Source organism: Carcharodon carcharias, chromosome 8 (assembly GCF_017639515.1).
Source record: "Carcharodon carcharias isolate sCarCar2 chromosome 8, sCarCar2.pri, whole genome shotgun sequence".
Classification (NCBI taxonomy): domain Eukaryota; kingdom Metazoa; phylum Chordata; class Chondrichthyes; order Lamniformes; family Lamnidae; genus Carcharodon; species Carcharodon carcharias.
The window spans coordinates 15,110,592-15,134,262 of NC_054474.1; the positions used below are offsets into that span (position 1 = coordinate 15,110,592).

Here is a 23,671-nt window from a genome sequence, read left to right on the forward strand (position 1 = left end):
AGTTTGAGGTACAAGTACATAGGTTGGATCTAACATCTGCATTGTTAGATAAGTTGAGAGTTTATTTGAATATCAAAGTGAAGTCAGAGGTGGCAAAAAACATTTTTGCATATTACAGGAGTTCATTGGGTAAATAGAAGAAGGTATACTACATTATACTTCATAAAATCCAAAAGCAGAGACAAAATAGAAACATGATTTTACATTTGGATGGATTTGAGTTTCAAAGAGGTGTGAGAACAATGGAAGCTGAGATTAAAGTTGCGGGGTGGGGGGGGCGTGTTTCAGAGTTATTGTGGAGGTCTTGAGGCTTGGCTATGTGAGGAAGATCTCCTGGAAACAGCTCTAGGCTGGGAGAATGGATGGCTGATTCAAACTGCATGTCAAGCCAGAAAAGTCTTGGGCTGCAAAAAGCAGTCTTGTTCTGAAGTCTTGGATTTCCACAGCAGCGTAAAAGAGAGTTTACGAGATTATATGGTATGACTTTAGTAATGCTACAGCAGTTTGACTTGGGTAATATTACTGGATTTTTATAGCTAAACATCTATAAGAGAGTGTTGGGAGGTTCTTGCTTGCAGGTCTGACCAAGCAAGAAGATTTTTGGGGGAGATATATTGTAAGACTCCTTTTAACTGCGTAACTGCAATCTTACATGCCTAACTTTTCTTTTCTTCTTGTAATAGGACTTTTACTTCTTTTTAAAGATGTCAAAAATGTCACTAGACTTCCTGCTGCTGAGATCAGTATGTTTTCAGAACACAAAAATAAAGAGTATGGCCTATTAAGCCAAATTTCCCTCTGGAATTTGGTTTGCACAGCAAATAACGTCTGCTGTGGTCATAACAGATGCCATTACCTTTTCTACCAGTGACATTCAGCTAACTAGGCAATATTTCCCTCGACTTGTTCTATCACCCTTTTAAACAGGAAAATAACATTACCTGTGATGCCCCCAGAGTGGAGCAGTGTGCCAACACTGACATGCAAGGGCCAGTCACTTGGACAAAGGTCCGGGCTGTGAGCAAGTGACAGCTTTGCAGCTTTTGCTGCAGATTTCTTATCCCTTGAAAGCTCATGTCACAGTCTTAATTACTCCAGGTTTCCACAAATTTTTATTGCAAAGAGCAAAAATATACATTAGGTATTGAGTAATAAAGGTAGGTGACAGAAAATATATAAATATATAAAATCCAGGGCACTGAGTCAGGAATAAATCATTAAATAGAATAGAAAAATATTTTATAGTATTTGACTGGGATAGGTACAGGGTAAGGTCAAAATGTTCACCACAAAGCTTCCTTTCAGTAGGATATCTGTAAAACCTGGGGAAATATTTACAAAATCCTTTTAGTGAATGTGCACTAAAATATCAACATTGCTGCCCCCCCCCCCCCAGGGTCCAGTCCTGGGACAGTGAGGTGCACAGGTTAACGTTTCAGGTAGAGGTCTTCGGCTGTTGTCTGACCTACCGATTCGAGGACGACTGTGACACACACACACACACACACACACTCAGTGCCCTGCATGAGGGAAGAGTGTAGGAGGTGCCAGCGGTAAATCTGAGTATTAATCCAGGCCAGGTACTTCAAGCAGCAAGGTCGTGAACTCACAGTCTAGATCCACTTGGTCTCTCCAGGTTTGCACCCAACTTCCCTCAGAAACCGATCGAAAACACTGGAAGTGACTTTCGATTGACGTCCAACCTCTTCCAGATTCATCCAACTCTTCGCAATGAACGGCTGACGAGATCTACAATGGAAAATGAACGTGTCAATAATATACAGGCAAGAGGGGCCAGGCTAACGGACTCTTCTCCACACTTAATCTATAACGGGGACATCAGTATTACCTGGTTTAATACCATTAATGCCAAGAAAGAATTACTTAGGATTTGAGCACAGACACTCCAAGACACGTATCAGTGAGTCTCATGAGCTTCCTCATGTTGCTCTTCATATCGTCCCCATCAACATATCCTTCTTTCTTCCTCGTACTTATTCAGCTTCCCCTTTAAATGCATAGAGAAGGCATTTCTAAAACCCCTTTCATGGCCTCAGGATATGCCAAAATATTTTACAATATGAGTACGTAATTGGCTGTAACTGTTGCAATGCTGCAGCCAATTTGTACTCAGCAAGCTCCCGCCAGCAGCAAAAAAGAGAGAAACACTTGGATTTATATTGCACCTTTCACCATCAGTGGGTGTCTCAGTGCTTTACAGCCAATAAAGTGTTTTTGAAGTATAGTCACTGTTGAAAAGTGAAAAACACAGCAGCCAATTTGCACACAGCAAGCTCCCACAAGCAGCAGTGAGATAATGACCAGTTAATTTGTTTTTTTGTTTGAGATGTTAACAGGTAAATATTGACCAGGGAGAACTCCCCTGTTGTTCGAAAAAGAAGCTATAGCCATTGTTATGCTTGTCCAAGAGGAATAACGGCACTTTCAACAGTGCAGCACTCGCACTGCACCAGGAATATTGGCCAGGATCACGGGGCTCAAGTCTCTGGAACATAAGAAGTAGGAATAGGAGTAGACCATTCAGCCCCTTGAGCCTGCTCCGCCATTCAATAGGATCCTGGCTGATCATCTTGTGTTTCGATTTCCACATTCCCATCTAACCCCGATAGCCTTTGATTCCCTCGCCTAAGAAGAATCTATCCACCTCTGCCTTAAAAATATTCAATGACCCCACCTCCAGCACCTTCTGAAGCAGAGTTCCAAAGTCGCACCACCCTCAAGAGAAAAAAATTCTCATCTCTGTCCTAAACGGGCGTTCCCTAATTTTAAAACAGTGCCCCCTAGTTCTGGACTCACCCACAAGAGGAAACAACCTTTCCACGTCCACCTTGTCAAGGCCGTTCAGGATCTTGTATACTTCAGCATAACTGCTGCAAGGCCATTGGACAAGGGAGTAAAATACAAAGAAAAGAGAAAAGTCAGACAGTCTCTGGCAACGTGCCCAGTTTGAAAATGTTTCCAACCAGCCTGAAGGTAAATCAGATCAGTCCTGTGGAAAAGAATCTCTTCAGGAAGTCCCGGGAGTCTGTTTTTGTGTCACTCAGTTTATTCCTGAGAACACCTCAGTCAAACGCACATCCGTTCTGAGAACTGGGCTAAAGCAGCCACACCCTGAATGAGCCAGAGGAAACACCTGGCATGGATGCCAATAACAGTCACTCGGCACAAACACACCGACCCAGGACTAGAAAATAGCAACCATGTACTGAAAGGAAAAGTCGATGGGAAAGCAAAGGGCTGGATTGTGGGTCCAGTTAGATAGCTCTAGCGAAAGGCTAGGACAGCATGATGGGCCAAACGGCCTTGTTCTGTACTCTGCCCATGATTTGAAGATTTATATTAGTGTTGATTGTATATTGAGGGGGCCTCAATTATTCAAGGTAATGGGACAGATCACTGTCTTTTTCTTTATCAGTGAGTAAGGGGATTCGGAGCATAGTCCCAAGTACACAAATCTCAAGTGAACTTTTCCATATAATAAATTTAGAGTTTTTTTTTTTGCTTCCCCCTGACAGTCTCAGACTCCCATCTGTCACCTAAACCCAAATCTCCAATTTCTGAGCAAATTCTGGCAGTGCTCAAAAGTGTCATGGACACGTTACTGAACAAGAGAAAGCACGAATTCAAATCTCACTCTGGCAGTTTAAAGAACAGCCAGAAATTTAAAAAGTGCGTCTCAGTAAAAATGACCATGAAGCTGTCGGATGCTCATCAAAAACCCAACCGGTCGACTCGTGTTCCTTTAGGGAAGGAAATCTGCGTCCGTATCCAGCCTGGACCTATAGGTGACTCCAATCCCACACCAACCTTTGGGTTAGCCCTGCCGCCCTCTGGAATAAAGAATCACGACCCAGAACCTTCTCAAAGGCAACAAGGGGTGGCCAATAACTATCAGCCTTGCCGGTGACACCCACATCTTAAGAATTGTTCTTTTAGTTTTAAAAGCAAGGTAAGCAAATAATCGAGTGCATGATTAAGGGGCGGGTGGGGTGGGGGGGGAAAAGTGGGTAACTGCAGTGCCAGCGATTTTGAATACTGCATAACGTCCTTTAGGGAAGGAAATCTGCTGTCCTTACCTAGTCTGGCCTACATGTGACTCCAGACCCACCAGCAATGTGATTGGCTCTTAAATGCCCTCTGAACAAGGGCAATTAGCAATGGGCAATAAATGCTGCCAATGCCAGCAAACTCCCACATCCCACGAAGGAATTTTTTTTTAAAAAGTGCTCATGGGTCTTGACGATCATTCACTCACCATTAAACCAGTTGATGGAAGTCCAGCTCGGTCTCCTCTCTCTGTTCTGCGGTTTCCTGCACCACAGGGAGATGTCTGGCTCCACTGCTGGGACCACTGCACCCAGGGAACTTGCCCCCACTCAACACACCGCTCACGTCCCCTTCGCCGTCGCTGGAGACATTTCTCCGACCCGAGAGTTTTAAGAGCAGCTCAGGGCTCGACTCCGCATAGGCTTCAGCTTTCTGTGACAGCAGGAGCTGGAATAGGGCACTCATTTCCGTCAAAAGGGATCCTTTGACAGCCGGCTCCTCTGTCCCAGGATAAAACTCCAGCGGATCTTTGCCAAAGGTTGAGAAAGTGTTCTTCTCGCCATCACAGGCGGGTGGAGGATTCTCGGTTACCTCGGGTTTGAAGACGTTCTCCTTGTAATTAGACGGCAAAGGTGTTGGCAACATCCAACACAGGTCCTCTAGACTCAGCTCCTCTCCCGTGCTGGCCCTCGCTCCTAGCACTGAAGCACAGCAACATAAAACAAAAGTCAGGAGCAACCCTGTTCCAACTGTAGGATATACATCTAAGCACACTCTACTTAATGAGGTGAAAGATGTGGGAAAGGAACTCTGCACACTGGGCCACTAACTCCAGAGGGTCAGCACAGCACAGGGTTAGCTAGAGTAAAGCTCCCTCTACACTATCCCCATCAAACACTCCCAGGACAGGTACAGCACAGGGTTAGATACAGAGTAAAGCTCCCTCTACACTGTCCCCATCAAACACTCCCAGGACAGGTACAGCACGGGGTTAGATACAGAGTAAAGCTCCCTCTACACTGTCCCCATCAAACACTCCCAGGACAGGTACAGCACGGGGTTAGATACAGAGTAAAGCTCCCTCTACACTGTCCCCATCAAACACTCCCAGGGCAGGTACAGCACGGGGTTAGATACAGAGTAAAGCTCCCTCTACACTGTCCCCGTCAAACACTCCCAGGACAGGTACGGCACGGGGTTAGATACAGAGTAAAGCTCCCTCTACAATGACCCCATCAAACACTCCCAGGGCAGGTACAGCACAGGGTTAGATACAGAGTAAAGCTCCCTCTACACCGGCCCATCAAACAGTCCCAGAGCAGGTACAGCACGGGGTTAGATATAGAGTAAAGGTCCTTCTGCACTGTTCTAAATAACGTCCCTCAGAGAAGCTACTGCATCACTAACATTTCTCCCCATTTTCCACACGGCCCCTCGGATTTCCCCTTGAGGCGGTGTCAATGATTCCTCGACAGTCAGTGCCGATTGTTTACGACGAGCTTGTAGTTCTGGTTGTGAACCATCAACCTAGAAATCGTGAGTTCAAATCCAGCCTGGTGGTGTGTGCAACTAAATTCAATGAAGCTGCTCATCTGGAGGATAGCAACAGTTCAAACAACTGGGGCTAAAGTTATAAGTACAGGTTCCTTTTTTCCCCCTTTTATTCTTTCACAGGATGGGGGTGTCACCAGCAAGGCCAGCGTTTGTTGCCCATCCCTAATTGCCCTCGAAGAGAGAGACTTGTTCGGTCATTTCAGGGGGCAGTTAAGAGTCAACACCATTGCTGCGGGTCTGGAGTTACATGTAGGCCAGAGCAGGTAAGAACGGCAGATCTCCCTTCCTGAAGGACGGTAGTAAGCCAGCTGGGTTTTTAAATGACAATTGATGATAAGTAATGGTTACTATTAAAATCCAGATTGTTATTATTAATTGAATTAATACCAGCTACAAAGTAGGATTTGAATTCATGCCTCAGGAGTATTAGCCTGGGACTCTATTGCTAGTCGAGTGCCTTTAGCAATGCGCCACCATCTCCCCCCTGCATAGACTAGGCTTGTCTTCCCTTGGTTATAGATGATTAAGGGGTGATCTAATTGAGGTGTTTAAGATGATGAAAGGAGCTGACAGAGAAACTATTATTCCATGTGGGGCAATCCAGAACAAGGGGGTAAAACCATAAAATTACAGCCAGGCAGTTCAGGGGTAATGCCAGGCTGCACTCCCTCACACAAAGGGTAGAGGAAATCTGGAACCTTCTCCATCAAAAAACTCTTCAGGCTGAGGATCAATAGGAAATTTCAGAACAGAGATTGATGGGTTTTTGTTGGATAAGGTTATTAAAAGTTACAGAGCCAAGGTTGGTAAATGGAATCAATACACAGATCAGCCATGATCTCATTGATGGGGAAACAGTGGCGAGGAGATGACTGGCCTCATCCTGTTCCTATGAATGCAGTCAAAGTGTCATAAAAATACAACTGATTCATCAGTGCTCTGAGGGCAACTAGACTTCCGCCCGCCCGAAGGAATGTGATTCCAAGGACATAGTGGCTGACTGGTCTCTCGTCCAGTGACCATTCCTCACCTCGAGTTCTGCGTGATGAACTTTGGCAGGCTATTTGACAATACTGACCTTCAGAGCTAAGCTTAATCCTTCTGTCACTACAGTTTACATCTCTAGACACCATTGACACCATTCAAGGGGGGGCGGGGGGGGGTCACAGAGAGCGAGGGGGGGGGGGGTCACAGAGAGCGAGGGGGGGTCACAGAGAGCGAGGGGGGTGTCACAGAGAGCGAGGGGGGGTTCACAGAGAGCGAGAGGGGGAGGTCACAGAGAGCGAGGGGGGGTTCACAGAGAGCGAGGGGGGGGTCACAGAGAGCGAGAGGGGGGGTCACAGAGAGCGAGAGGGGGGGTCACAGAGAGCGAGGGGGGGGGTCACAGAGAGCGAGAGGGGGGGTCACAGAGAGCGAGAGGGGGGGTCACAGAGAGCGAGAGGAGAGGTCACAGAGAGCGAGAGGGGGAGGTCACAGAGAGCGAGAGGGGGAGGTCACAGAGAGCGAGGGGGGGTTCACAGAGAGCGAGGGGGGGGGGGTCACAGAGAGCGAGGGGGGGGTCACAGAGAGCGAGAGTGGGGGGGGGTCACAGAGATCAAGGTTAAAGAGAGCGAGAGGGGGGCGCACACGCACGCGCACACACACACTACCCCTGCACAGCACAGAGAACAGACATGGAAGCCAGGACAGGTTAACAGGAAGACTCCTCTCACCTGCTGGTGTTGTCCAGCCACCCCTGGACAGCAAGTCACTCAGCCCCTCTTCGAGCAGGTGGTCAATGGGCGAGTTTCTGCCTGTGTCACAATCACTGTCTCCCTCCTCGCTCTCTCCCTGCCCACTGTCCTTCAAGCTGGTCCTGTCGGCCTCTTGCATTGCGGCCCTGTGACAACAAAGTTAAACAACCACCCTTAGATTTGACAGAAAGAAAAGTTAAAAATTTGGATAACAGGAAAAGTAATTGGAGAGAGAGGGAGAAAATGTATGAAAGACACAACATGGGCAGAATTAACTATTTTATTAAATATAACAATAATAGAGAAACTGTTTCTTGTGTTGGGGGCATTGGTAACCATAGGGTACAGATTTAAGATAATTAGCAGAAGAACCAAAGGGGAGATGAGGAGAGTTTAAATGGAATGAGTTGTGATGGTTTGGAATGCGCCACCTGAAAGGATGTTGGAGCAGATTCAATAGGGACTGTCAAAAGGGAATTGGATAAATACTTGAAGGGGAGATATTTGCTGGGCTACGGGGCAAAGAAGAAGTAGGACTAAATGGATAGCTCTCTCAAAGAGCTAGCATAAGCATGATGGGCCAAATGGCCTCCTCCTGTTCTGTATGATTTTATTAAAACAACTTGCACCTTTGATTCCACAGCTCCAACTAGACAGATAAGAGTAGAACTAGGCAATGACAGCCCTAGGGAGCTGGGCAATGGCTGAGGGGTATAATCACCCATGTCAAAGGGGGATGTTACCATGGTCACAGACACATGGGATGTCATTTGCAACGTTGATTACAGCTATTTCAGTGCTGTGCAGGCCTGTAACTCTGATTAGAAAGACAGACCTGCTTTTCTATCATGACTTTTCACAACTTCGGAATATCCCAGTGCTTTACAGCCAATTGAATACCTTTGAAGTGTTACAATGTAGGAACATGGAGTTGCAGCAAAGATGGATTTGGGAAGCAACAAAAGAGTACAGGGACTGGGACAGGAAGGGGAATGTTGGAGAACTAAGATTAACTTTATTTTTTCATGTCCAATTTTGAATCTGCGCCTCATTCAGTGCTATTAGTGTTTGAGTCAGAGCTACACTGCATAAGCCAGATAACAAGAGGTAGAATTTTCACTGGACCTGCCAGTGATTCTTAGGATTAATAACTACCATTAATCGCTGTGTTTAGTCACTATTGTGACTCCAACCAGATACGTGCAGCATCACTGGGGTTGAAATATCATGCAGTACTGATGGAATGCTGCTCTGTCAGGGGTGCCATCTTTTAGATGGAAACTGATGCTCACAGCCACTATTTTGAAGAGCTGAGGAGTTCTCCTCAGTGCCCTGCCCAACATTTATCCCTCAAACAACATCACTATGAAAAAAAAGACACAGTTCATCTGGTCACGATCTCAGTGCTGGCTGTGGGATCTTGCTCTGCACAAATTGGCAGCCGTGTTTTCCTACATTGCAACAGGGACTACACTTCAAAGACCGTTTTCCTTGGAGAAAAGAAGGCTGAGGGGGGACTCGATAGAGGTATTCAAGATCCTGAGGGGTATGGACAGGGTAAATAGTGAGAAACTGTTCCCACTCAAGAGAAAATCAAGAACTAGAGGGAACAGATTCAAAATAATTGGCAGAGTAAAAGTGATGTGAGGAAAAAAAATTTCACTCAGAGGTTGGTTGGAGTCTGTAACAAAATTCCTGAGAGGGTGGTGGAGGCAGGTTCGATCGAGGTATTCAAAAGGGAATTGGATTACTACCTGAAAAGAGAGAACGTGCAAGGTTATGGGGATAAAGCAGGGGAGTGGGACTAGGTGGAATGCTCTTGCAAAAAAGCCAGTGCAGACTCAATGGGCTGAACAGCCTCCTTCTGCACTGTAAAGGTTCTATTATTCGCTGCTCTAAGGAGAACGTACCTGTAGTTCCTTAAATATTTATTTCCCCGAAAATTTGGCTTGGCTTGGAACTGTCCTTGGTGCAGTAAGGAGAGCAGCTGGGAGATTTGCTGTAAAACAGGAAAGGAAACTATCCATCAAAAGTCACTCCATCTCTCCCTAGGGACCTCCCTAAATCCTGGGCTTGATTTTTCCCTTTTAAGAGCATACTCAGAACTAGTAGCTTAGTTGGCATGAATTCTACCCTCTACGGTGTCATATGGTTCTATTACTGGACTAGTAACCCAGAGAATGCAACCTCAAATCCTACCATGCTAAATTTGAGAATCTGAATTTTTTAAATTCCGGAAAATAAAAATCTGGCATCAGGAAAAGTGATCAGGAAGCTGTTGGACTGTCGCAAGAACCCACTGGTTCACTGACATCCTTTTAGGGAAGAAAACTGCTGCTCCTCACCCAGTCTGAGCCTGGGTGTGATTCCAGTCTCACACTAACATGGTTGGCTCTGATACCTGAGGAGGCCCAGCAATAAGACTTACATCAAACCTGCTGCCAATGGTTCAAGAATACAGCCCAATACCACTTTCTCAAGGGAACTAGAGATGGGCAGTAAACACAGGCCTAGCCAGCGACAGCGGGAATGGAATTTTTTTTTTTAAGAACGGCAGCACACAGGTCAGGTTTGAGTTAGTCTCATCCACTTGGGGGAGGCTATGAGAGGGTCGGTTCTGAAATCCCTCCTCCTGCCAGTTAAAATTCCTTTCAACATGAAGAATGGCCACTGGGGTAAAGGAAAGGGTGTGGGCGGTGGGGGGGGGTGAAGTCAAGTGAACCTTCTCTGAACTGTTTCTAACACATTTATATCCTTTCTTAAATAAGGGCACAGTACTCCAGATGTGGTTTCACCAAGGCCCTGTATAACTGAAGCAAAACTTCCCTACTTTTGTATTCCATTCTCCTTGCAATAAACAACAACGTTCCATTTGCCTTCCTAATCACTTGCTGCACCTGCACACTAACTTTTCCTGAATCATGCACCAGGACACCCAGATCCCTCTGTGCCTCAAGAGTTCTCCAATCTCTCTCTATGTAAATAAATAACTCCCCTGCTCTTTGGATAGTGCCGTGGGATCTTTTAAAATCCACCTGATGGGGCCTCAGTTCAGCATCTCATCTGAAAGACAGCACCTCTGACCGTCCGGAGGAGTCAGCCTGGATTTTGATTTTTAAATTTGAACTTACGTTATATTAAAGACTAACAATCTAAGGAGCATGAACTCATCTCTCCTTCCTTTGGGTGGACTGCGTGGCAAAGTACCCATCCAAATATTTAATGTGTTCATTCTAGATATCTTCACAGGTTTGGATTCAAAGAAGGCAGAAAGATCGAGGAAGATTGCATCGCTTGCTGAATGGGAAGAACACTGATCAGACAAGGCTCTGTGTCAATTCAATCCAGGAATAGCCATTGGCGATGCACAGGAGCTCTTGCTTCCAAACTCTTTGTGATCTCACGTGAAATATCATAACACAGGAAAACCTTTGTGACCCGGCTCTGAGTATCACTACGTGCAGTCACCCAGGGAGGCTCCCTCCTCCGGCGAGAGGGCAGGCCTGGTCTATTTGGATCTCTATCTGGCGGGTGTGGTGAGATTTCCCTGCTCGGAAACGTTCTCGAGCCGATAAATGCTAACATGCTCACAAGCCAGCTCAAAGGAGGCACCATCCACTTTACATTAAGCAGAATCAGTCACTGCATTAAAACCAGCCCACTAGTGATTTTTATACATGGGGGCCCATGTGTAGGAAGCATTAAGCACGAGTGGACGAGGGGAGAAAAAAATAATTAAAAGCGCTACTGGAACACTGGCTTTTATCTTAAACGGCATACAAAAGGTGGAAGTTATGTTACAGTTGATCAGAGCTCTGGTTACCCCCCACCCCCATCTTGAATACTGCATTCAGTTCTGGGCAGTGCACCTCAGGAAGGATGTATTGACCTTGGAGAGATGCAGTTCATCAGAATGATATTAAGGCTAAAAGGGTTAAATTATAGGTCAGGTGGCCCAGATGGTGCTTGTATTCCCTCGGGTACAGAGAAGGGCAGAACTAACCTCCTAGTCTCAACAGCTTTTGGGGGAGGGAGTTCCAGATTTCCTTTAGCCTTTGTGTGAGGAAGTGCTTCCAGGCATCACCCCTGACTGGCCCAGCTCTAATTTTAAGGTTATGCCCCTTGTTGTGGATTCCACACCCCCCACCCCCCCCACCCCCCAAGAGGAAATAGTTTTCTTTTTATCCACCATATCAAATCCTTTAACCATCTTAAAACTCAATTAAATCCCCTTGGTTAAATCACCTACACTCAGGGGCAACCAGTGCGATGTTGAAACTCAGACATTTAAGCCAGGAGCTGCAAGAAGCCTCGATTAGCCTCCCCGGCACCTGGCAGAACCTTATTAGTAAACATCTGGAGTGGAACTACACAACTGGGAGAACAATGCAGCGAGTGTGTCCCGCTTTGCAGTTGTGCAGGGATAAACCCCTGACTAACTGTCAGCTTTTTGCCAGCGACAAGTTAATAAACCAAAACTTTAGCAGTTTACAGGTTGAGATTTTTCCGATTTTGACATTAACTACAAATGGTCAATGAGCGATTGTAGCATTTTCCAATCCGCTACACCAGGAACAGGGAGGTCTTGTGGCACCGAGTCAGAAGCTCTGGGTTCAAATCCCACCCCAGGACTTGATGGCCATAACACAGCCAAAATAGCTGATTATCAATCCTTCCAACACACACCAATGGCAGGTGGTAAGAGCGGGAGAGATTCCTGGTCAGCCATGTAATGGAAAGAATGTTGGAGCCTCTACCATCACTATCCACAGATCCAGCCTACAACACGCAGGTAAAAATGCATGTTGCCACAACTCCGAATGATCTGTAACACACCACCACATCAGAACAGAAGGAGGCCCCTTAGATCCCCAATTAATTAAATTATGGCTGATCTTTACCTTAACTTTAATTTACCCACCTTAGTTCCACATCCCTCAATCCCCCTGCCCAATTAAAATCCAGCCATCTCAACCCTGAAAGCTCAGAATTAACCCAAATACTCTCAGCTTTTTGAGGGAAGAGTTCCAGATTTCTACTACCCTGACTGTGAAGACGTGCGTCCCGATGTCACCACTGAAAGTGATAGCTCTAATTTTACAGTTTGCGCCTCCTTGTTCTGGACTGTCCCAAAGGAAATAGTTTCACTTTTTGAATCCCTTTAGCATTTTAAAAACTTCAATTAGATCACCCCTTAATTTTTCATACTGAGGAGAATACAAGCTTGGTCTACTATGTAACCCAGTCTATAATCTATCTCTTTTAGCTCCAGTATAATTCTGGTGAATGTGTGCTGCACTCTGTCTAAGGTCAGTATATCCTTCCTGAGGTGTGGTGCACAGAAATACATGCAGTATTCCAGATGGGGTCTGGCCAGGGCTCCTTACAAATGAAGCATCACTTGGTTAACTTTTAGTACAATAACAGTGACTGCTGGTAATATTCAAATGATGAGGCAGCATCTGTGGACTGAAAACCTAACCATCACCCTATGGCATTCAATAGCATTGCCATCACTGAATCCCCCACTATCAACATCCTGGGGGTTACCATTGACCAGAAACTGAACTGGACTAGCCACATAAATACTGTGGCTACAAGAGCAGGTCAGAGGCTAGGAATACTGCAGCAAGTAACTCACTTCCTGACTCCCCAAAGCCTGTCCACCATCCACAAAGCACGTCAGGAGTGTGATGGAATACTCCCCACTTGCCTGGATGAGTGCAGCTCCCACAACACTCATGAAGCTGGACACCATTCAGGACAAAGCAGCCCCGTTGATTGGCACCCCATCCACAAACGTTCACTCCCTCCACCACCAATGAACAATGGCTGCAGTGTGTACCATCTACGAGATGCACTGCAGAAACTCACCAAGGCTCCTTAGGCAGCACCTTCCAGACCCACGACTGCTACCATCTAGAAGGACAAGGGCAGCAGATACATGGGAACACCACCACCTGGAAGTTCCCCTCCAAGCCACTCACTATCCTGACTTGGAGATATACCCCCATTCCTTCACTGTCAATGGGTCAAAATCCTGGAACTCCCTCCCTAACAGCACTGTGGGTGTACCTACAGCAACTACAGCAATTCAAGAAGGCAGTTCACCATCGCCTTCTCAAGAGCAATTAGGGATGGGCAATACATGCTGACCCAGCCAGCAAAGCCCAAAACTTGTAAATTAATTTTTAAAAAGCCCGCTTGATTGGCACCCCATCCATCATCTTCAACATTCACTCCCTCCACCACTGATGCACAGTGACAGCAGTATGTACCATCTATAAGAAGCACAGCAGCAACTCACCAAGACTCCTTCGACAGCACCTTCCCAACCTCAACCATCTAGAAGGACAAGGGCAGCCGACACATGGGAACACCACCACCTGAAAGTTCCCCTCCAAACTACAGATCACCCTGACTTGGAAATATATCACAGTTCCTACACTGTCGTTGGGTCAAAATCCTGGAACTCCCTCTCACCAACACAATGAGACTGATGGACTGCAGCAGTTCAAGCAAGTGGCTCACTATTTTTCCCTTTTTTGGGAATAGTGGATTCCTGGGCTGATTATCTGTCCTCTAAACTATGTCATGAATGCTCCTTCCACGGCCAACAAATCCTAGGGACTTGAACCCGGAGCTTCTGGTCCAGTGAAAGGGACACGACCACTGACCAAGACCTCCTCAAGAAAGCGGCTCACCACCACCTTCTCAAGGACAGTTAGGGATGGGCAATGAATGCCAACCTAACCAGTGACCACCCACATCACATGAAAGAATAAAAGAAAGGTTAACGTTTCAGGTCAATCACCATTCATCAGAACAGTCGGCCTGAAATGTTACCAGTTTCTCTCTGCACAGGTCACAGCCTGACCTGAATATTTTCAGCATTTTCAGTTTTTATTTCAGATTTCCTGCATCCATGGTAATTTGCTTTGGCACCAGATTTTAAGACGAGCAGTCTGTGTGAATCGCCAAATTCCTTGCCTCCTCCACAATTCTGGGTTTCCCACTAGTTGTGAACTATTCTGAAGCATTTTCATGCTGTTTGTTTCAAGGATAACGCAGAAATTCTATACGGGGTTATGTGGCGAGGCAAGGGGGAGAGAACTGAAAACGTGCAACTCACTGGCAACACTGAAGCCTTATTAGAAATGACAGGCAGACACACCATGATCGCGCAGCCGTATAATTCCAGGAAGTTAGGTCAGATTGAATCCTGGATAAAATCACTCATATCACCCCGTTTTGAGTAATAACCAACATCAACACCTAGGTGAGTCCTGCACTGAGCCAGCCCAGAGCTTGATGGACTAGAATCATCGCTCCCGAATTTCAAAACACGTTCCCATTGTGAGAACCGATTCATAAAATTAGCAAATGCTGCAATTTTTTTTTTCTTTATTCTTTCATGGGATGTGGGCGTCGCTGGCAAGGCCAGCATTTGCTGCCCATCCCTAATTGACCCTGGACTGAGTGGCTTGCTCAGCCATTTCAGAGGGCAGTTAAGAGCCAACCACATTGCTGTGGGTCACATGTAGGCCAGACCAGGTAAGGATGGCAGATTTCCTTCCCAAAAAAGGTTTTTACAACAATTGATGATAAATTGTCATGGTCACCATATTTGCTTGATATTCCAGATTTTATTACCACCACCTACCGTGGTGAGATTTGAACCCTTGTCGCCTGAGCGTTAACCTGAGCCTCCAGTGATGTCACCACTACGCCAATGTCTCCCCAGGGATGCAGACCCCACACTGCCAGCAGCTTCTTGCTCGGTTTGCGATTGGTTTGGGAGGAGCCCCTCTTACCTGGACATGTGGAGAGACGGATGTCAGCTCCAGGGTGCAATCTGAGAAGCCAGCCATGGACAATCTAACCAGCTCCCTCAGCAGCTGATGGTGGTGGGAGTCGCGGTCCCTCCGGAGGGTCGGATAGGGTTTCACCACCTCTGCACATTCCTCCTGAATCTGCTGCTGCACCTCAGGCGTCCCAGGGTGGGGCGGAGGGACGGAGGGCACGCTAGCGTTTGGCCCTTGCCTGCTCCGGCCGCCCGGGTGGAGCAGGGTGATGTCCGTCTTCTGGATCTGCTTCAGGGGCCTTTTTGGGTGCAGCTGGTAGGCGGTCTCCGCTTGGCGGCAGTTGTACGCTCGGGCATCTCGCTTCTCGGCTTTGCACCGGCCCCAGCTTGCAATCAGTATCGGCAGCAGGGCGAGGCACAGCGCTCCGAACGAGATCGCCGTGACAACCGGGGCACTGAGCCTCTCCCTTGACTGAGTGGGATTCGAGGCGGGGACGAAGGTCAGCGTGAAGTTGGCACTGGAAGAGAGGGGCGGGTTCCCCTGGTCCCGCACGCGCACCGAGATGGTCCAGTCTTTTGCCAACAACTCACTGAGGTTGCAAACGGTAGCTTGGATCTCCCCGGTGCTGCCATTGATGTCAAAGAGCCCCCAATCACTACCACCCACCATCTCGTACAGCAGCTCACCCTTTGCACCGGAATCTGCATCCTCCGCTTTCACAGTGGTAACCGCGTAGATGTTTTGGCGATGGTGCGACGGAGACCCATTAACCACGAGTAAGCCAGTCTGCCCAGGGGCACATTCACCAGCATCAGCCGCCAACTCCACACCAAGGGGCACAGTGATTCTTGGTGATGCCGGGGACATGAAGACAGGGAAATTATCATTCAGGTCTTTAATGTCCAGCCTAACAGGCACCGTGGTCCTGGTTGGAGGGCGGCCACCATCTTTGGCCTCCACCACAAAGTCCACAGTTCTCAGTTGCTCATAATCAAATGATACCAGGGTGTAAATAATACCCAAGTTGGGATGGATGCCAAGTAACGATGATACAGGGGTCCCTGCCAAAGAGGAGTCCAGAATAGAGTAGGTGACTTGACCATTGGCGCCAAGGTCACTATCGGAGGCTGTCACTATCAGGAGTGTGGTGTTTGGAGGATCATTCTCCGCTATGGATGCTCGGTAGGCACTTTTACCAAAGACTGGGGCGTTATCGTTTACATCGGTGATCTTTACCGTGAATCGGACATTTGTGGTAAAGGCTGGTGTCCCTTTGCCCAAGGTTACCAGCGTTAGACTGTACTCAGCCCTCTTCTCCCGATCGAGGCTGGCATTGGTCACAATTAAGTAATTCCTCTGGTAGGTTTTCACAAGCTGAAAATACCCCTCGGCTTCAAGCTTACACTCAAACTGGATTCCAGCCTCTTGATCGGAATCGGGCACCTCAACCAGAGCAATTGCAGCATTCGCCGGGACTCCCTCAGGCACCAAGACAATGTCAGGACCAGCAGCAACCAGCGATGTGACTTCATCACCCCCGACATTACCCGGAACTAGAAAATAAAATGAAATGCGATTCGACTTAACAAAATTGACACCGAGTCATAGAAGGAGGTAAGGGCAAATCAAAGTGGTAGGTTTTTAAGGAGTATCTTAAAAGGAGGGGGCGAGAGGTGGAGAGACAGAGAGGTTCATGGAGGGAACTCCAGAACTTAGGGCCCAGACAGCTGAAGTCATGATAAACAATGGTGAAGCGATGGAAATCAGGAATGCTCATGAGGTTAGAACTGGAGGGGCACAGAGATCTGAAGGACGAGGATATTAGCCTGGACTGGGCTGAGGACACAAAGGGATTTGGAAGCAAGGATGGGAATTCTAAAATTCTCTTCAAGTTTGCATTGATCATTAAAGGTGGCAGGACAAGTAGAGAGAGCAGTTAATAAAGCATACAGCACCCTGGGCTTTATTAATAGGGGCATAAGAATACAAGAGCAAGGAGGTTATATTGAGCTTATATAAGACACTAGTTAGACATCAACTAGAGTACTGTGTACAGTTCTGGGTGCCACTGTTTAGGAAGGATGTGAATGCATTGGAGAGAATGCAGAAGAGGTTTACAAACAATGGTTCCAGGGATGAGAAAGTTCAGTTATGAAGATAGATTGGAGGGATTGGGACTGTTCTCCTTAGACAAGAGGAGATTTGAAAGGTGTGTTCAAAATCTTGAGGGGGCTAGATAAAGTAGATTGGGAGAAACTCTGCCTGCTCGTAAAAGGATCAAGAACGAGAGGGCACAAGTTTAAAGTGATTCACAAAAGAAGCGAATGTGATGCAAGAAAACCTTTTTCACATAGCAAGTGGTTTACAATGCTTCCAAGTTTTGTATCATACACAAACTTTGAAACTGTCCCCTGCACACCAAGATCTAGATTTTGCTTTTAACTTAATGAAGTGTAGTCACTTGAACGAAAAGTGACAATTTGCACACAGAAAGATCCCTAAAATTTGCAACCACGCAGTGGGAAGACAGAAACCCGGAACAGCGACAATGACCAGGTAACCTAGTCTTGTGATGCTGTTCGAGGGATAAATATTGGCACATGGAAGGACTCCACTGCGATAGGGTGGATGTGAGAGATCGCATCCACTGATCGGGGAATCTTAAAAAAAACCCAGGCGCAGGACAAGGGGCCGATCATTTTATGACTGGGATGAGGAGAAATTACTTCACTTAAAAGGTTGCGGATCTTGGGAACTTTCTATTCCAGAGGGCTGTGGATTCTCCATCGTTGAATACATTTAGGACTGCCAGAGGCAGATTTTTGGTCTCTCAGGAAATCAAGTGATATGGAGAGCAAGCGGGAAAGTGGAGTTGAAGCCCAAGATCAGGCATGATCATACTGAGTGACACAGCAGGCTCGAATGGCCTACTCCTGCACCTTGCTTGTGTTCTTGTGTTATAACACCACGTGCGAGCTCCCTTCCAAGGCACATACTGTTCTGCCTTGGAACTGTATCGCCGTTCCTTTACCATTCCTGTGTAAAAATCCTGGAATTCCTTCCCTAACAGCACCGTCGACGTACCCACACCACGTGGACTGCAGGCGGTTCAAGGCGGGAGTTCACCACCACCTTCTCCATGCCAAATAATTAGTGATGTCTACATCCACTGAAGCACATAAAGAGACACTAGGCTTGGTAAACGAGATAGGTTTAAAGGAGCATCTTAAAGGAGGAGGAAGAAACAAAAATGGTGAGGTTTAGGCTGAGGATTCCAGAGTTTAGGTCCAAGGCAGCTGAAGACCTGGCAGCCAACGGTGGATCAATTAAAATCAGTCCACACGAGAGTCGAGAAAGTTGGCAGCATTTTTCTCGCCAGATGCAGCTTGCGGGAAAAAAAAAGCAGCAGGAAATCTTAGAGTACGTCAGCATCAGAAACGTCACTTGCCTTCAGGATATGGAGTTGGGGACCTAAATATAGAGGCAAATGGGAGTTCTGAACCTTAACATTTTAGATCCCAAATCTAAGTAGCTGAAATCTCTCCAGTGGAATATTCCTATCTGGTGTGGATCAGGGATCATACAGAGCAGGAGGAGGCCATCACGTCTGTTCCAGTTCTTTGAAAAAGTAATCCAATTAGTCCTACTCCCCTGCTCTTGCCCCATAGCCCAGCAAATCTATCCCCTTCAAGTATTTATCCACTTTTCCTTTTGAAAGTTACTGTTGAATCAACTGCCACCATCTTTTCAGGCAATGTATTCCAAATTACAACTCACTGCATAGAAAGACATTTCCTTATGTTGCCTCGAGTTCTTTTGTCTAAATCTGTCCCCTCTGGTTACCGACTCTCCTGCCACTGGAAACTGTTCCACCATAATTATCCTATCAAAACCCTACATGATTTTGAATATCACTATTAAACCTCCCCTTCACTTTCTCTGCTCTGAGGAGTAAAACCCCAGCGTCTCCAGACTCTCCTAGTAATTTAAGTCCCACATTCCTGGTAAATTTCGTCTGCCCCCTCTCTGAAACCTTGGATGAGCTCAGGTTTGTGGTAGGCGGTCAGATTCCTTACTCAACAAGGCATAAACACAAACAGGATTTGCGCCAAGCTAGAATAAGACACTGGAGCTCTTTTCCCACAGAATCATTTTAAAATTATTTCCAGATGTGCTATCTTGTTAGACTCAATTAGCTGCGATAAAGCAAGTTATTGACAATGTCTGCACAGAAGCAAATCTTAATGTTTCTGCTTATTCCCTAACCAAAGTTGCTTCCCTTAATTCCAGTTAAATGGTAGAAAGATGCAATAACATCTCAGTTGGAAATATCAGAAGTAAATCCCACGATACCCAACGTTTCAATTAAGCCAGCAGTTAGGCGCAAATCGATGATGCTGTTTATAATTTGGTTTCTGAGAATAATCTGTGACCACACATCGTCAGATAGGAAGTAAATCTTTTGCCTGCTGTATAGATTTCAGTATAATTTCATTATCTGTTAAAATGTTTCATAAAATTAATGAGTAGGGATCGCTGCATGTCCCTCCTTCAAAAAAAAACACCAACAGTAAGATTACTGATCAGACACATACAGTCTTGATGTACACAACATTTCTGCCTTGAGAGTAGCTGCATTTTTTTCTCAGGGATCCCCCACCATCTCCCCAGCCCAAAAATTGCACCTTATAGCCGTAGTAGACAGCGAAATAGCTCTTTCAAAGAGCCAGCAACAGGTATGATAGGCCAAATGGCCTCCCTCAGCATCACTCCGAAAGCACCAGGAAACACCTGGCTTTCGTTAGGCAAACACACCTGATGTGTGACCCAAAATGACAAACCATTTCTACACCTCCCTTGGCATTACTCTGCCAATTCTGCCATCCCAATATTTCTTTCTGCCACTCGTTATTGCACAATGAGCTCTATCTACCTCTTATTCCACTGATCCCTCCATCGACCTGCCAACTGTGTGAGTCACACCCACCCCCACACCCCCCCCCCCCCAACCCCCACCCGCCGCCGCCAATTCCCAGGATCAGAAACTGAGTCTGACTTGTGCATCCCTCCATTGATCTGTTTCCCCCTCACTCCCAGTCTGCCCATACCCGAAACCTCCACCTCTCAGCTTCCCATTGTCACCCGACCTATAGCTATATATACCCCCGCTTAATAGTGGGGGGGTTGGGGTGATCTAGCGGAGAGTAGGGGGTGGGGGGGGGAAGGATCTGGAGGAGAGAAGGGGGTGTGGGGGGGATTTGGAGGAGAGCAGGGGGTTGGGGTGATCTGGAGGAGAGCAGGGGGGTTGTGGGGGTGATCTGGAGGAGAGCAGGGCGTGGGGGGATCTGGAGGAGAGCAGGGGGGTGGGGGGGAGATCTGGAGGAGAGTAGGGGGTGGGGGGGATCTGGAGGAGAGCAGGGGGTGGGGGGGATCTGGAGGAGAGCAGGGGGGGTGGGGGGGGGTGATCTGGAGGAGAGCAGGGGGTGGGGGAATCTGGAGGATAGTAGGGGGTGGGGGGGATCTGGAGGAGAGCAGGGGGTGGGGGTGATCTGGAGGAGAGCAGGGGGGTGGGGGGGGAGATCTGGAGGAGAGCAGGGGGGTGGGGGGGGAGATCTGGAGGAGAGCAGGGGGGTGGGGGGGAGATCTGGAGGAGAGCAGGGGGATGGGGGGGAGATCTGGAGGAGAGCAGGGGGGTGGGGGGATCTGGAGGAGAGCAGGGGGGGGTGGGGGGGATCTGGAGGAGAGCAGGGGGTGGGGGGGATCTGGAGGAGAGTAGGGGGGTGGGGGTGATCTGGAGGAGAGTAGGGGGGTGGGGGGGGAGATCTGGAGGAGAGCAGGGGGGTGGGGGGGGAGATCTGGAGGAGAGCAGGGGGGTGGGGGGGATCTGGAGGAGAGCAGGGGGTTGGTGGGGGGAGATCTGGAGGAGAGCAGGGGGTGGGGGGGGAGATCTGGAGGAGAGCAGGGGGTGGGGGGGAGATCTGGAGGAGAGCAGGGGGGGTGGGGGGGATCTGGAGGAGAGTAGGGGGGTGGGGGGGGAGATCTGGAGGAGAGCAGGGGAGGTGGGGGGGATCTGGAGGAGAGCAGGGGGGGTGGGGGGGATCTGGAGGAGAGCAGGGGGGTGGTGGGGGGAGATCTGGAGGAGAGCAGGGGGGGTGGGGGGGATCTGGAGGAGAGCAGGGGGGGTGGGGGGGATCTGGAGGAGAGTAGGGGGTGGGGGGAGATCTGGAGGAGAGCAGGGGGGGTGGGGGGGGATCTGGAGGAGAGCAGGGGGGTGGGGGGGGAGATCTGGAGGAGAGCAGGGGGGTGGGGGGGGAGATCTGGAGGAGAGCAGGGGGGGTGGGGGTGATCTGGAGGAGAGTAGGGGGTGGGGGGAGATCTGGAGGAGAGCAGGGGGGTGGGGGGGATCTGGAGGAGAGCAGGGGGGTGGGGGGGGAGATCTGGAGGAGAGCAGGGGGGTGGGGGGGGAGATCTGGAGGAGAGCAGGGGGTGGGGGGGAGATCTGGAGGAGAGCAGGGGGGTGGGGGGGATCTGGAGGAGAGCAGGGGGGTGGTGGGGGGAGATCTGGAGGAGAGTAGGGGGTGGGGGGGAGATCTGGAGGAGAGCAGGGGGGTGGGGGGGAGATCTGGAGGAGAGCAGGGGGGGTGGGGGTGATCTGGAGGAGAGTAGGGGGTGGGGGGAGATCTGGAGGAGAGCAGGGGGGTGGGGGGGATCTGGAGGAGAGCAGGGGGGTGGGGGGGGAGATCTGGAGGAGAGCAGGGGGGTGGGGGGGGAGATCTGGAGGAGAGCAGGGGGTGGGGGGGAGATCTGGAGGAGAGCAGGGGGTGGGGGGGAGATCTGGAGGAGAGCAGGGGGTGGGGGGAGATCTGGAGGAGAGCAGGGGGTGGGGGGGATCTGGAGGAGAGCAGGGGCGTGGGGGGGATCTGGAGGAGAGCAGGGGGGTGGGGGGGGAGATCTGGAGGAGAGCAGGGGGGTGGGGGGGAGATCTGGAGGAGAGCAGGGGGTGGGGGGGAGATCTGGAGGAGAGCAGGGGGTGGGGGGGAGATCTGGAGGAGAGCAGGGGGTGGGGGGAGATCTGGAGGAGAGCAGGGGGTGGGGGGGATCTGGAGGAGAGCAGGGGGGTGGTGGGGGGAGATCTGGAGGAGAGTAGGGGGTGGGGGGGAGATCTGGAGGAGAGCAGGGGGGTGGTGGGGGGAGATCTGGAGGAGAGCAGGGGGGGTGGGGGGGATCTGGAGGAGAGCAGGGGGTGGGGGGGAGATCTGGAGGAGAGCAGGGGGTGGGGGGGATCTGGAGGAGAGCAGGGGGGTGGTGGGGGGAGATCTGGAGGAGAGTAGGGGGTGGGGGGGATCTGGAGGAGAGCAGGGGGGTGGTGGGGGGAGATCTGGAGGAGAGTAGGGGGTGGGGGGGAGATCTGGAGGAGAGCAGGGGGTGGGGGGAGATCTGGAGGAGAGCAGGGGGTGGGGGGGATCTGGAGGAGAGCAGGGGGGTGGTGGGGGGAGATCTGGAGGAGAGTAGGGGGGTGGTGGGGGGAGATCTGGAGGAGAGCAGGGGGTGGGGGGAGATCTGGAGGAGAGCAGGGGGTGGGGGGGAGATCTGGAGGAGAGCAGGGGGTGGGGGGGAGATCTGGAGGAGAGCAGGGGGGGTGGGGGGGATCTGGAGGAGAGCAGGGGGGGTGGGGGGGATCTGGAGGAGAGTAGGGGGTGGGGGGGAGCAGGGGGTGGGGGGTGGGGGGGAGCAGGGGGTGGGGGGTGGGGGGGAGCAGGGGGTGGGGGGTTGGTTCTGGCTTCTAGGGAGGGTCCGGACCCCCAATATTAAAATGGGTTTTTATTCCTCAATTGAATCCAGAGTGACCGCGGCCCCGGCCGGACTCCCCCCCCCACCCCACCCCCGTCCCCCGTTGGCCTCAGGACTGCCCAGACCGTTACCTGTGTGCCGGAGGCGGCAACGAGCGGGGTCGCCATCCCGCCAGTCCTCCCGGACTCCGGGCTCCTGCTCTCGGCGTCTCCTCTCCGCGGGTTCCCGGGTCCCGGTCCCGGTCCCGGTCCCGGTCCCGGTCAGGGGCGGGAGGTCCTCCTCCTCCTCCTGCCGGTGGTAACCGAGCCCCGGTGCCGGCACATCCTGAGGACAAGCGGTGGTTAGAAGGCAGCAGAAGAGCAGCAGCGCCTGTCCCATGGCGGAGATCCCGGGCTCAGTCTCGGACTGGGACTGGGACTGGGACTGGGACAGGAGCCCCTGAACCATCCGAACAAGGAGCCGGAGTCCCCGGTCCACCTCCTCCGCCCCGAGGCGCCGCCTCCGCTCTTTCCACACTTTCGTCCAAAGTTTTTTTTTTCCGCCCGTCCCCGGCGCTCTGACCAATCAGCGCCCCCCGTCGGAAACTTTTATCCAATCCAGGAGCGGCTGGATGCGAGTGGGCGTGGCTTTCAGGAGAGGACAGGACTGGGCGGGGCTGTGGTGAGGCTCCTCCCCCCCCCCCGGCCCCCGCCCCCGCCCCCGCCCCCGCCCCAGTTAACC

The 23,671-nt window shown here is 49.9% G+C and overlaps 1 protein-coding gene across 1 annotated transcript; it reads right to left on the reverse strand.

Annotated features, from left to right (window-relative positions):
• Positions 1 to 653: 653 nt before the first annotated feature.
• Positions 654 to 23,455, reverse strand: pcdh12 (protocadherin 12). The gene is made up of 6 exons (XM_041193531.1): positions 23,083 to 23,455; positions 15,170 to 16,713; positions 9,266 to 9,354; positions 7,335 to 7,501; positions 4,277 to 4,769; positions 654 to 1,749 (listed from the first exon to the last, which is right to left on the reverse strand). The coding sequence occupies exons 1-5, from the start codon at positions 23,396 to 23,398 to the stop codon at positions 4,279 to 4,281; spliced, it is 2,607 nt and encodes an 868-aa protein (XP_041049465.1). The 5' UTR covers positions 23,399 to 23,455; the 3' UTR covers positions 654 to 1,749; positions 4,277 to 4,278.
• Positions 23,456 to 23,671: the final 216 nt, after the last annotated feature.

Coding starts and splice junctions, on each gene's coding strand:
- pcdh12 (XM_041193531.1), bottom strand. CDS start 23,398: ATGGTTCAGGGGCTCCTGTCCCAGTCCCAGTCCCAGTCCCAGTCCGAG. Junction 7,502..9,265: donor AAATATTTAAGGAACTACAG/GTACGTTCTCCT, acceptor TTGTTGTCACAG/GGCCGCAATGCAAGAGGCCG. Junction 4,770..7,334: donor TGGCTGGACAACACCAGCAG/GTGAGAGGAGTC, acceptor GCTGTGCTTCAG/TGCTAGGAGCGAGGGCCAGC.